This window comes from Aquarana catesbeiana, linkage group LG11, assembly GCF_042186555.1.
Source record: "Aquarana catesbeiana isolate 2022-GZ linkage group LG11, ASM4218655v1, whole genome shotgun sequence".
Lineage (NCBI taxonomy): Eukaryota > Metazoa > Chordata > Amphibia > Anura > Ranidae > Aquarana > Aquarana catesbeiana.
In genome coordinates this window covers 55,027,885-55,042,804 of record NC_133334.1, presented here as the reverse complement: position 1 = coordinate 55,042,804, position 14,920 = coordinate 55,027,885, and the positions used below count along the sequence as shown (strand labels likewise).

Genomic DNA, 14,920 nt, shown 5'->3' with positions numbered 1-14,920 from the left:
GGAGCTGCCGTGAAATACGTTTTATTATTTATAATTATGTGATGTGGCCCTCTCTTTCCATTTCCGTATCCAATTGACCAACATTCATACCTGATGTGCAACCACCCCTGTATGGAGACCGATTTCTTATAAAGTTTGGGACGTCTTGGGTTCTAATCACAGAGGATCCCCAAGATTCCATCCTGGTTGTCGGTTGATAACATAAGCCTGTTTGACTCATAGAACGTATGTTCTTTTGAGTTCAAACCATCCGGTAAACTTACATCTGCCTTGGTGGTGGCTTTATTGCACTGGTGTCTTCAGTTTTTATCCACTATATTGGATGCCAATGCGGTGAATAGGAATTTCTTTACTATACACTGTGGACTTTAAAGACTTTTCACGGACTTATTTTTTATATATGATCTTTTTTGTATATAGTTTCTAGTAATTCACTTGGCACATATCACATGTGGTATTTTTGTGATTTTCTGTTTATTTCATTAGTCATTATGGTTTGTAGACTTATATAATTCGATTCCCTGAGATTTTGTGATTCACTTTTCAATGGCAATGGTTGGGTTATGTTAACCAACCCAAACATTTTAGCGCTACACTTATACACCTCTGTTATTTTAACAAAATTATCTGTTTGTTGTGTCAGCTGCTACCACCAATTCAGGCAGCGCGGGGTACCCTTTTACATCACATTTTGCTAGAGTTGGATAGTAAAGGAAACCCATCATGATATACAATACATATGTGGTCAGCATTTGCTGACATCCTTCTAAAAGTCCTGGTACTTGGCTATCAAATTCAACCCTTTAAGTTAACTGGCCCAGAAAAAGTATGCCTCCAGAAAATGTGCATAAGGCTATGTTTCCACTATTGCGTCCCCAAAGTCGCGTGATTTTGTCGCGATTTTTTACCGCGATTTTACCGCGACTTTTTACCGCGATTTGAAGCAATGCCTGTATCTATGGACCTCAAGTCGCATCAAAGTGGGACCAAAGTAGTGCAGGGACTACTTTGAAGTCGCTGCGACTTGAAGTCGCACAGATATGAACGGTACTCATTGGAAATCATGGGATACAATTTGTCATGCGACTTTTCAGTCCCAAGTCGCATCAAAAGTCGCACTAGTGGAAACAGAGCCTAACAGTTAGGCAACTAATGCCGCGTACACACGAGCGGACTTTACGGCAGACTTTGCCCGGTGGACTTTTCAACGGACTTTCTGAATGAACGGACTTGCCTACACACAATCAACCAAAGTGCGTCAAATTCGTACGTGATGACGTACGACCGGACTAAAATAAGGAAGTTCATAGCTAGTAGCCAATAGCTGCCCTAGCATGGCTTTTTGTCTGTCGAACTAGCATACAGACGAGCGGACTTTTCGACCGGACTCGAGTCAGTCGTATAGATTTGAAACATGTTTCAAATCTAAGTCCGTCCAACTTTTGAGAAAACAAAGTCCGCTGGAGCCCACACACGATCGAATTGTTCGACGAAATCCCGTCTGCCGGGCAAAGTCTGCCGTAAAGTCCGCTCGTGTGTACGCGGCATAATACTTCCAGAAAATCAAAAAAGGTAACTTTTGTCCAAACCTGTGACCAAAAAGTTCAGCACCATAGACAGTGTGGCTTCTCTGATATAGTCGCTATTGTTGCTTGCAGAGTTGAGGGTACATTGAGAACTCAAAGAAGCATCAGTTATATTGCATTACTCGTTATCCATTCATCTTATCCGGCATCTGTCATTTCAGGCTGTGAGGAATGATCAAGTCATCCAAGTATTCATACAGTTGAAATACAAGTTTGAACTGCACAGGCATTTTTTAGTAACACGGTACCAGGAACGGCCGGTCCAAAAGGGGCGCCACCCCTCTAGTTTGCATGCTGAGCTCCAGACTCATTTTCAAGCACATGGTTAGAGACTGAGGCTTTAATTGGCTTGCAAAAGGTTGGGCTCGGGGCGCAGAACCCACCCAGTTGTGACACTAGTGAATCAATATTCGCTATCGGTTTCCGGCTTTTCCTCCCGACCAATCAGGACAGGAGGTGGATCTAAAGAAGACCGGATTAGCCAGGGGAAGAAGCCAGGAAAGCTGTGACCCTGGAGGGGTTAGTGCAGACCGGGGGGGGTTTGTTTGCTGCCCCCCAAAAAAAGTTTAGTACCAGCCGCCACTGCACAGTACTAAAAACACTAGCGATTGATTGCTGAACAGATAGAACCAATACCCCATGGTATAATACTGCTAAACACATTTGCTTTGTTTACTGTTCAATCTTGATTTTCAGACCTGGATGAAAAATAAAGCATCTGATTGGTAGCTCTTACCCAAAATTCTATTTTTCTTTAGAACCTCTAAGGCTTCTAATTTTAGGTTTCTGAACAAATGTCAAGGTGTCAAGGGGTATGGTTATGACCATTGTCACTGCTGATTTATAAACCTGTAGCTTGTCAATCAGCACCTAGCCCTGCCCACTGCCTTCTGGGTTGATATTACTGCTTCTGTTGCTGAAACCCTCTCACTGTGAGCTGCAGTGTCTGTGAGGAGAGCTAGTGAGACCCATATGAAGGGAGATTTTGTTCAGTTAAGGAACGTAAAGGACGTTTTTTGTTTACTTTATATTGTGTGTCACATAGAAAGCTTTGATTATACATATATAGTACTTAACCAATAAAGCAGAAACGTTTAGACTACCTGGTCAGCTATATGTATAATTGATCTATTCTATCCATTTCTATAACATTCATTATCAAAGTAAGTTTTAAGTTATGAAAGTTTGCTTTCTTCATATCAGGTGAAAAACGACTTATGAATCGCTTGCTTACAGTGTATGTTCAGGAGAGAAACGGTATTGCAGAATTGTATTTAGCTACAGTCATGGCTAAGGACAAAACGGATTGTGTTAACCTAAACCAGGGATATGCAATTAGCGGACCTCCAGCTGTTGCAGAACTACAAGTCCCATGAGGCATAGGAAGACTCTGACAGCCACAAGCATGACACCCAGAGGCAGAGGCATGATGGGACTTATAGTTTTGCAACAGCTGGAGGTCCGCTAATTGCTTATCCCTGCCCTAAATGAACCTGTAACAAAATGAGTAGTGTAATAAGCATATATGTGTATCACTGGGAAAAGTGGATGAAGCTAGTCTTATTTAAAGTTTTTTTGTGGCACTGCTAAGCATGTGCCTAGTTCCTCTACTGTCAAATCAGCCAAGTAAAGGTCAATTACTGTGGCAGTATCCATTAGATTTCAGTGAGAACAATTTCTGACTTTTGCCTTGTTTCAGGCATTGGCTGCTTGGGAGCCAATTCTGGGTAAACCAGGAAACCAGTGAACGTAATGTACTTTCCATGGTTGCTGTAGGCGCCATACCCTTCGCGCTTGTAGCTGTAAAGCCACACTGTGTCTCCAAGCTGCAGAGACAACATTATACTTTGGCTCTGCATCTCTCGTTTTTTTGAGTGACTGTCATCATAAATCATTGCCTGAACCTCGTTCTGGTTCTTCATCAACTTAACAGACATGGTTTTGTAGGGCATTTTTCCTATGGTGAAAGAGAAATAATAGGCCCCCGCCAAACGGCACCAAAATTCTCCAGAAGACAAATTGAAATCACTTCCAATATTGACAAACTCTGTGTCAAAAGTGATTGGCAGATGCTCTGTCTTTCCTTCATCTGATCCAATGAGGCTTTTGGTTCGGGCAACTGAAAAGGCTGACCGAGGATCTTTGTTTACTATAGGTTGGTCAGCTGCCATTGCATTCTTGTTGTAGACTTCATTGTGCTCTGAGGAACTCTCTCGAGATGTCACCATGTTTTGTGAGTCTTGCAGCCTGTGGTTGTCACTGCCGCTCTGGAAATAATAAGACGTATCTGGGTAGATTAAGTAGCCATTAAAGGTCGTATAAGGCCCAACATTGCTGTAGAGGGCATATTTTGGATCTCCATGTAGCCGAAGCCAAACCGTGTCTCCATAATCCAACTGCAGCATTGCACTCTGACTGGCAACTTTGCGCTCATTGTGATGATGTTCATCATAAGCAATAACCTGGACCTCATTCTTGTTCTTCATTAGCATTACTGAAAGGTTCTTCTTGGGGAACTTCCCGACAGTGAAGGAGAAGTAGTAAGCCCCAGGAATGCGGCATCGGAAAATGCCAGCTTTTGGGTCAAAGTCCCCCCCGATGTTCACATAAACCTTGTCGAAGGTGATAACCATTTCAGGACCCCCTTCCATGCTGCTTGTACGGGCAACGGAGAAAGCTGAGCGGAAATCGGTTCCCAGGGCCAAAGGAGAGAGAAGAAGTAGCTGAGCCATCAGCCCGAGAAGAGAATGAGCGCCAAGGGAAAACATTTTGCCTAAGTGAAAGAAACAAACATAAAGTCACATTTTCTAAGCACAAAAATAGGCACTACAACCTTGTTTGAGTTGTCAGCAAAGCTACTGTATTCCTTGCAAGTATGAATTTTGATTTAGGAAACACTACTCTGTACATTAGAAGTCCCTTGATCACATGAGTGCATAATGCTCGGGAACCTGTGCATTTTTGATTGTCATGTAACTTCATGGTGAACCCTAACATCCATAAAACAGAACTCCAGCCAAAAATAAGATAAAAATGAATAGTCCAATTAAAATATAAAATAACAAAAGCAGCTTTGCTGCAATATTTACCTTCAATCAAGACATTTCCCCTGCATTACTTTTTTCTGACACTCTTCAGTCTGATGGCCAAGCATCATTTAACTCATGTCTCCTGAGCCCAGGTTGTCCTTGACCTGCCCCATCATGTGACTGGACAGGGAAATGGAAAGCAGTACAACCATGAGCTCATCTCTCTTACACAGCTTTCTCCACCAATCAGCTTGCTACTTATCAACATATGAACTGATTTGCTCTCTGTATTGCTTCTTTTCATGCTCCGGGTACAGGGACCACATGAGGCTGATGCAAGGTGCAAATTCAGGTGATTACACTGCTTGTATTTAAAAATACATTTTAAATGTATTTATGGTTACAGAGTTCATTTGTGTCTTTTATAGCTTTGAGTTCAGCTTTAACAATTTATTAATTAGGTTTATTATTCCTGGTAAACAGAGTCAGTAACAGGTACAGATGAATACTGATGGAAAGACATAAAAACTGGTGGCATATTTGGATCATTACCCAGGTTACATTGATGAGAACCAGTCACAAACCCATGACTAAGCTTATACAAGAACCTGAATATTATTATAACTGTGTAAACTTACTTATAATAAATAATCTTAAGGTTTTTTTTTTTTTACTTGCTGTATTTCCTTTTGTCTATATTTGATTCTAGCTTATGTCCTGGCTTTTTCTGACTTCCTGTCTAAGTCCTGCCACCAGCCACTATCCAAGTAGACTGCCTTGGTGACCATGAGAGACCCTTATTGAGAGGAGCTACTTTTCTGGGTAATAAAGATTATATACTGTATATACAGTGGAACATTGGTTTACGAGTAACAAGCGTTTTGAAAGATGAGCAACTGTTTTTTTAAAATTCTGACTCGGTTTGCGAGTGTTGTCTCGCAAAACGAACAGAATTCAAGCTAATGGGGTGTGCAGTACTGCATTTGCCCAGAGGTGCGGGGGCGCCGGGGACACTCGGAATGGTTCGGAGCCGTTCAGAAATACTCGGGATCACTCGGAAATACTCAGTTCCTGAGTGTTTCCGAGCCTTTCCGAGTTCAGCCGAGCTGTCCCCGAGTATTTCCGAGGCTCTCCCACCTCTGGCCACATGCGGTATTGCATGTAATAGAAGTCAATGTGTAACAAATTATCTTTGTTTCCATTGACTTCTATGGGGAAACTCGCTTTGATATGCAAGTGCTTTGGATTACAAGCATTCTCCTGGAACGGATTATGCTTGTAATCCAAGGTTCCACTGTATAGTAGTGTATGCTGTTAGACTGGACATAGTTTAAACTACAGGTTGACTTTAAAGTAAAACTCTAGTCCACAGTGCTTACATCTACTCCAACAGTAGTGCAACAACCACATGTTTGATCGCCGCTGCTGCCATCTCTGCTCAGTCTTCTGGGTTTGGCATCATCAGCCAATTTGATTAACTGGCCAGGGATAAGGTAAATCTCGAGCATGTGTACAGGAGCCAATTTACCTTGGCACCAAGCCATGCCTACTCTCTGTGAAAAAGCAGAGGTCTTTCTTCAGAGGAATGAAATTCCCCTGCTGAGTCAAGAGCTTTTAAATCACTAGGGTGCATGAGCTTGTGCATGAGTTTTACTGATTGCAAAACTATAGAGCTGACCCAGCAGGGAATATGTTAGATCTCTGCAGAGAAACCCCTCTTTCCACATGGAGAGAAAGGGTCCTTCTCCAAAGCGTGCTGGCAGAGGACAGGCTTGTGTACTCAAGCTGTGGCTGCTTTCCATGGCCTGGTTCAAACGTGCATTAGGTTTTTTTTAACATCCTGCACAGGATTGCATTTTAGAGATGGTTTAGGGCAGGTTGACAAATGTTCAGGAGGTGATATTTTTTTTTAACCACAAGATGGTTTTACATTGAAATCCCACTGGACCTGCCAAAACTGTGTGCCTTAGATAAGGTTGCAGAGCGGTCTAGCAGATTTGAATAGGGGGCACCACCTACCAACTGTGACATGGGGGGTTTATTTACTAAAGGCAAATCCACTGTGCACTGCAAGTGAACTAGGAAGTGCAGTCACTGTAGATTTGAGGGGACATGCAAGGAAAGTAAAAAACAGCCTTTTTTGCTTGCACATGATTGGATGATAGAAATCAGCAGAGCTTCCCCTCATTTCAGATCTTCCCCTCAGATCTACAGAGACTGTATGCCCAAGTTCACTTCCAAGTGTAAATCAACTCCATGGTGTTTAAAATTTGCTGTATAGCTGCAATCTATACAAACATGGTGGCTGTCTATATTAACTTGTCAGTAGGCAGTAAAATCACCCGCTTTGCATCTATTCAATATTTGGGGGTTCAGGTCATTAGGACATATATCAGACTAGATCCCTGATAATATTAGAACCATTATTCACTGTCCTAAAGGCCTGCAGACAAACCTGGGTGTGGCTCCCACTAGGGGTAGTGGGAAGGATAAACCTATATGATCTGGCATTCCCCAGTGCTTATTCCCCTTAAGATCTTCAAAACAATTGATTCCATTCTTAATAATTTTGTATGGGGTACAGGAAGATACAAGCTGTCCTGACTTACGCTTAAAAACCCAACTAACCTGGGAGGGATGGCTTTAGCTGACTTTCACTTCTACTACCTCGCTGCTTAACTATCCCACCTTTATCTCTTGGGTACATCTAACCATGATAGATATCAAGCTTTGGTGCATAGAAAGTAGGCCCGTCTAGCTCACACACCCTTAGTTATTTTTAATGGAGGAGGGAACGCTGGGACCTCATATGATTGTACCTCTATGCCAGTGGTTCTCAACCCTTCTAGTGCCGTGACCCCTTGATAAAATTTCCCAAGTTGTGGTGACCCCTAAAATTATTTTCATATCGTGGGTAGTCAGCACCCAAGACAAGACAAGTAATTTGCGCCCCTAACCCACAGACATTTAGTGCTCCCTGAGTCCCTTGCACTCGTACAGTATTAAAACCCCTTATGGTACATTTTACGATGTACCACTCTTTTTCTTTGTTCTCATTTCTTTCCCTTTTATCTCTCTCTATCCTAATTTCTTGGGTTTTTTTCCCCATCCCTCTCTCTAGTCGTCTTTCTTGTTCTTTCTCTCCCCTTTTCTCTGTTCCTCCCCCTCTTTATCTCTCCCTTCCATGTATTCCCTATTTTTATTCCTTCTCTTACTCCTTGGTGGTGGGATGATTGGCAGTGCTGGCGGGGAGTTGGGATGAGTGGCAGTGCTGGGGGGGGGGGGGGTTCTGATCGGCCAGCTTAGGTGCTCTTGATCAAGTTCATCTGCTGATCTGAGAACTGTAGTGGGGACTTTTAATGGCAACTCTAATCACAGATAGTGTTACTCACTGTGTCTCTGACTTTGTGGTGTCTTGTAGCAGTGACACCTATGCCGAAACCAGGAGATAGGGTCTCCTCCAGCCCCTCTCACTTCACATTCCTCACCAGTCAGCTGACCTCTAGACTTTGACCCCCAGCCACCTTGTGAACTGAATGGGCGGCTGCGAAGAGGCTGAGTGGGCAGCCACGGGCTCCAGGAACAGCCCTGCTGGGTGGCCGCAAAAAGGCTGGGAGAGCGGTGCTGGCTTTAGGAACAGCCCAGGATTCAGTGACCCCTGGCAAATCATCATTTGACCCCCAATAGGGTCCCGACACCCAGGTTGAGAACCACTGCTCTATGCTATACCATCAGAAAAGTGTATGAGAATTGGCCTTGTGATGGCTAGGTGTGGCTACATTTTACACACATGTCCTCCTATGGCATTATCCCTAGTTCCTGGAGCAACTCTCCACTTTGAGTCATACTTTGGGGGCCTCTAAGGGGGTCCTCTGCCTTCACCAACTTCTCATGCCTGAAGGCCCTAAGCCATTCCAGACCCTCAAAGAGGAATTCAACCTCCCCCATTTTATGCTATTTTGCTATTTACAACTCCACCATGCCCTGCTGGCCCAGTTCCCTGATACGTTTCCTACTCTTCAGGTACTTCCATTAGTAGATGTTATTTTGGGTACGTAATTACTAAATTGATATAAATTGATATCTACCTTCTATAATATACTGCACACCCCCTCTGCCACTGACATGGCCTATAGGGTTAAGTCCCGCTGGGAGGCAGATATAGGGGCCCTAGATGACTCAGGGAGGAGGTGTTGGATAGCCACAAACTGGTTTCCCCTAAGGTCTCTGACCGCCTTACACAATTATGTGTTATGCACTGACCGAACCTTACTCCACTCCGGGTGTCTAGATATCACCCAGACCACATCCCATTGTGCCCCCGATGCTCTGCTGCAGCAGACACATTCTACCACCTGATTTGGAGCTCCTTAGCTAAACAGGCCTTTTGGTCACAAATTATACAATTCCTACATGACCGGATGGGTTCCCCTCTCCAACTAGATCCCAAAGCCTGCCTGCTTCTACCTGACCCTGATACAGACATGTTTTTAACTATATTTCTCCATGTGACCTTTTTCAGCCCCAGGAATCTTATTGCACGCTCCTGGATGCAGGCGACTCCTACTCTTCAAGCCTGGTTGAAAGATGTTAACTCCACACTTCCTTACAAAAGGTTGGTTTATCTTCATAGGGGATGCCCTCCCAAATGCAACAAAATATGGGATAGGTGGCTTACGCAACCTGACACCTGTGTTTAACATTTACATTGCTGTAGCAGATTACCCTATTATACCTCAATGAGCCCATCCTCAAAAAAAACAACTCAACCGCGTGTTTTTAGTGCTCCCCACTCAACTGTAAATGTAAACTAACTGTAATGCCCCGTACACAGGGTCGGACATTGATCGGACATTCCGACAACAAAATCCTAGGATTTTTTCTGACGGATGTTGGCTCAAACTTGTCTTGCATACACGCGGTCACCCAAAGTTGTCGGAAAATCCGATCGTTCTGAGCGCGGTAACGTAAAACACGTACGTCGGGACTATAAACGGGGCAGTAGCCAATAGCTTTCATCTCTTTATTTATTCTGAGCATGCGTGGCACTTTGTGCGTCGGATTTGTGTACACACGATCGGAGATTCCAACAACGGATTTTGTTGTCGGAAAATTTTATAGCAAGCGCTCAAACTTTGTGTGTCGGAAAATCCGATGGAAAATGTGTGATGGAGCCCACACACGGTCGGAATTTCCGACAACATGGTCCTATCACACATTTTCCGTCGGAAAATCCGACCGTGTGTACGGGGCATTAGAGTAGCCATTCTCAACCACAGTTCTGTGGAACCCTAGGGTCCCTTCAGAGATTGTTCAGGGATCCTTGAGCTGTGGCTGATTGACCTCCCATGCATAGTTCCGGGGGCAGAGCCAGTTGCATGACGCCAGTGATCACTTTAGCTGTCTGCAAGGGTCCCACTGGTCACAAATGTAAAGGGGCATTTATTCCACTGTGACCCATGATGAATTGATTTTAGCAGAGATTCCCCAAGACCTGAGCATTTTTTTCAAGGGTTCCTCCGGGCAAAAAAAGTTGAGAAAGGATACCTTAAGTGTACGAAGGTTTATTTTTAGCGAATCCTGGTTTGACACAACTGTGCTGGGGTGGTAGAGATCTCACTGCTTAACATTACTGACAACCCAGTGACAGATCAAGCCTTCCTATGCTCCACCCAGATTGGGTATACCCATAACACTGGAGCTGCTCTTCAGTTTTTCTGTAATCAACAATACTCTGCATTGCTGTATCTCTCCCCTGAGTGATTCTCAGTCTAATCACATTCATTTATATTGTGATCATGACTCGTGAGAGTGCTGAGCTTTACGATTTAAACATCTTTGATCAAAGACATCACATTCCCATGAGTGGCAGTAAGCGGCAGACTTCAGAGTGAACCCAGAGGGGGGTGCAGTTTGTCTCCAAGGCAACCGCAGACTGGAGGGGTGTCTTATATTGCAGGGAAAAAGAGAAGTGCCAGAAAAATATGTTCAGGATCTCACAGAGAACAGTCTTTCCAGTCTTTCCCGAGCTAGGATGACATTACATATCCTTTCTCCCAGCCGTGAGGAATCCTGACATTCAGGCAAGAATATCCTTATTCAGAGATTAGATTACAAATCTCAAAGGCTTTTTTCATCTTACCACTTGGCAGATCATCTTTATTTATAGACAGTGAATGTTCCCATTCATTAAATGAGAATTAGGAAATAATGAGAGTGCATATTCCTTAAAAGCCGATCTGACTTGCAGAGAAAGCCATATTGGAGCGTTGGCATGAATAATCGTAGCTTTTTCTGCAAAGATATACAAGTTGTCCAATTTCTGTAAAATATATACACTATATTCCGAAAAGTATTGGGGCGTCTGCCTTTACACACACATGAACTTTAATGGCATCCCAGTCTAATGCCCCGTACACACGGTCGGATTTTCCGACGGAAAATGTGTGATAGGACCTTGTTGTTGGAAATTCCGACCGTGTGTAGGCTCCATCACACATTTTCCATCGGATTTTCCGAAAAGTTTGAGAGCAGGCTATAAAATTTTCCGACAACAAAATCCGTTGTCGGAATTTCCGATCGTGTGTACACAAATCTGACGCACAAAGTGCCACGCAGGCTCAGAATAAATAAAGAGATGAAAGCTATTGGCTACTGCCCCGTTTATAGTCCCGACGTACGTGTTTTACGTCACCGCGTTCAGAACGATCGGATTTCCCGACAACTTTGTGTGACCGTGTGTATGCAAGACAAGTTTGAGCCAACATCCGTCGGAAAAAATCCTAGGATTTTGTTGTTGGAATGTCCGATCAATGTCGGACCATGTGTACGGGGCATTAGTCCGTAGGGTTCAATATTGAGTTGGCCCACCCTTTGCAGCTATAACAGCTTCAACTCTTCTGGGAAGACTGTCCACAAAGTTTAGGAGTGTTTCTATGGGAATTTTGACCATTCTTCCAGAAGTACATTTGTGAGGTCAGACACTGAGGTTGGACAAGAAGGCCTGGCTTGCAGTCTGCGCTCTAATTCATCCCAAAGGTGTTCTATAAGGTTGAGGTCAGGACTGTGCAGGCCAGTCAAGTTCCTCCACCCCAAACTCGCTCATCCATGTCTTTATGGACCTTGCTTTGTGCACTGGTGAGCAGTCATGTTGGAACAGGAAGGGATCATCCCCAAACTGTTCCCACAAAGTTGGGAGCATGAAATTATCCAAAATGTCTTGGTATGCTTGGTTCCCTTCACTGGAACTAAGGGGAAAAGCCCAACCCCTGAAAAACAACCCCACACCATGACCCCCCCTCCACCAAATGATTTGGACCAGTGCACAAAGGAAGGTCCATAAAGAAATGGATGAGCAAGTTTGGGGTGGAGAAACCTGACTGGCATGCACAGAGTCCTGACCTCAACCCGACAGAACACCTTTGGGAGGAATTAGAGTGGAGACTGTGAGCCTGGCCTTCTCGTCCAACCTCAGTGTCTGACCTCACAAATGCGCTTCTGGAAGAATGGTCAAACACTCCCATAGTCACACTCCTAAACCTTGTGGACAACCTTCCCAGAAGAGTTGAAGCTGTTCTACCTGCTAAGGGTGGTGCAAAGTAAATATTAAACCCTACGAACTAAGACTGGGATGCCATTAAAGTTCATGTGTGTATAAAGGCAGGCACCCCAATACTTAGTAATAGTAATATAGTGTATATATTTCCTGCTGGTCTATATAGCATACACTGCATTTGGAGAGACAAACCTAAAATGAACAGTATGTGCTGTATGTAGACTAATCCTAAAGCAGCTATATGCACTGTGTGTGACTCTCTTTTATCCCACCATAAACTGAAATGTCTGTGCAGCCTTCCTCTTCTCTCCCAGGTGATGATGTTACCATAAATCATTTCCAGAGACACAGCTTGCTGGATACAGTGACTAACATAAATTAAACTGTATTTAAAGTTATAACTATTTCTTTGGATAGAGTAGGTAAGGTTTAAGTCCTCTTTGTTTATTAGTATTTTCTTATTTTTGCTGTGTCTCTCTTGGGGAAATTTCCCTTCACTTCTTGATCTAAAAATACATCAGGAAGTGAGAGGAAATCTCTTATACAACATTTTTCTCTGGCCTTTAGATATATGGAGGACCAGACTGTGGTCAGTAGGAATATAGAATGCCATGGTATCAGTTATCAGTGGAACTAAACAATGGCTAAGGCTCAGTGGTCAGTTGGAGGGAATAATTCCTCATGGTTTGTGGTCATTGGGAGTGAATAATTCCCCATGGTTGGTGGTGAGTGGGAGTGGATAATTCCCCATGGTTGGTGGTGAGTGGGAGTGGATAATTCCCCAGGGTTGATGGTCAGTGGGAGTGAATAAGTCCCCATGGTCGGTGGTCAGTGGGAGTGGATAATTCCTCATGGTTTGTGGTCAGTGGGAGTGGAGTGGATAATTCCCCATGGTTTGTGGTCAGTGGGAGTGGATAATTCCCCATGGTTGGTGACAGTGGGAGTAGATAATTCCCCATGGTTGGTGGTCAGTGGGAGTGGATAATTCCCCATGGTTGGTGACAGTGGGAGTAGATAATTCCCCATGGTTGGTGGTCAGTGGGAGTGGATAATTCCCCATGGTTGGTGACAGTGGGAGTAGATAATTCCCCATGGTTGGTGGTCAGTGGGAGTGGATAATTCCCCATGGTTGGTGACAATGGGAGTAGATAATTCCCCATGGTTGGTGGTCAGTGGGAGTGGATAAATCGCCATGGTTGGTGGTCAGTGGGAGTGGATAAATCCCCATGGTTGGTGGTCAGTGGGAGTGGATAATTCCCTATGGTTTGTGGTCAGTGGGAGTGGATAATTCCCCATGGTTGGTGGTCAGTGGGAGTGGATAATTCCCCATGGTTTGTGGTCAGTGGGAGTGGATAATTCCCTATGGTTTGTGGTCAGTGGGAGTGGATAATTCCCTATGGTTTGTGGTCAGTGGGAGTGGATAAATCACCATGGTTGGTCGTCAGTGGGAGTGGATAAATCCCCATGGTTGGTGGTCAGTGGGACTGGATAAATCCCCATGGTTGGTGGTCAGTGGGACTGGATAAATCCCCATGGTTAGTGGTCAGTGGGAGTGGATAATTCCCCATGGTTGGTGGTCAGTGGGAGTGGATAATTCCCCATGGTTTGTGGTCAGTGGGAGTGGATAATTCCCTATGGTTTGTGGTCAGTGGGAGTGGATAATTCCCCATGGTTTGTGGTCAGTGGGAGTGGATAATTCCCCATGCTTGGTGGTCAGTGGGAGTGGAAAACTCCCCATGGTTTTTGGTCAGTGGGAGTGGATAAATCGCCATGGTTGGTCGTCAGTGGGAGTGGATAAATCCCCATGGTTGGTGGTCAGTGGGAGTGGATAATTCCCCATGGTTTGTGGTCAGTGGGAGTGGATAAATCCCCATGGTTGGTGGTCAGTGGGAGTGAATAATTCCCGGGGTTGGTGGTTAGTGGGAGTAAAAAATAATGTCCTAGATCATGTGGTCAGTAGAAAAAGGAATGGTGCCCCATTGATGGTATTAGTAGAAGGAACAGTGCCTCACAGTTGGTATCAGTGGGATGTATAGTGCCCGCCCCACAGTTGCTATCAGTGGGATGTATAGTGCCCCATCGTTGCTGTCAGTGGGAAGAATAGTGCCCCATCATTAATTAACCCAGTGATTGCAGCTCTATACTTCCTCCCCTTCTGTGCAAATAAATCACAAATCAATAACTTATATAGATAATACCTATAATATCAATCTTCAGTTGGTGTCAGTGGAAGGAATCTGTTCAATCATTGGTGTCAGTGGGAGGAATTATGCCAACTGTTAATGTCATTAGGAAAAATGATGCAACATATTGTATTAGTGGAAGGAATAATGGCTCATTGTTGGTATCAGTGGGAAAAATAGTACCCCATCGTGTCAGTGATAGAATTAGACCAGCCATACACGGTTCGAATCTCGGCCGGTTCCTGCTGAACTGCTAACGGGCAGGCTGAATGTACCAAGTTGATCGATCAATCAACTTGAGTACAACCATCCTGCCAGATTTATTTACGATTATCGCTAGCGGCTGCTATAGCTGCTAATGATAATTAGACATGTGCACTGCCGAAAGATTTGTTCGTTGTCGTTTCATTCGTTTTTTGTTTTTTTACGGAAATTATAAAATTCGGAAATTCAAAAATCCTAAAATTTGAAAATTCAAAAATAAGAAAGGAAAATCTAAAAATTAGAAACAACGAAAATCCAAAAATTTCAAATAATAACTAACTATTAAATTATAGGTATTGGAAT

The 14,920-nt window shown here is 43.9% G+C and overlaps 1 protein-coding gene across 3 annotated transcripts in view; it reads right to left on the bottom strand.

Annotated features, from left to right (window-relative positions):
* Positions 1 to 2,594: 2,594 nt before the first annotated feature.
* The window catches only part of C1QTNF4 (C1q and TNF related 4), a 40,574-nt gene continuing 28,248 nt past the window's right edge, over positions 2,595 to 14,920 (bottom strand). For 2 of the 3 annotated variants that reach the window (XM_073604433.1, XM_073604435.1), the window contains exon 2: positions 2,595 to 4,359. In XM_073604433.1, coding sequence (XP_073460534.1) covers positions 3,242 to 4,359 — 1,118 coding nt within the window. In that variant the 3' untranslated portion in view covers positions 2,595 to 3,241. The remainder of the gene's footprint in view (positions 4,360 to 14,920) is intronic. The other variant, XR_012236516.1, reaches the window with a different exon arrangement.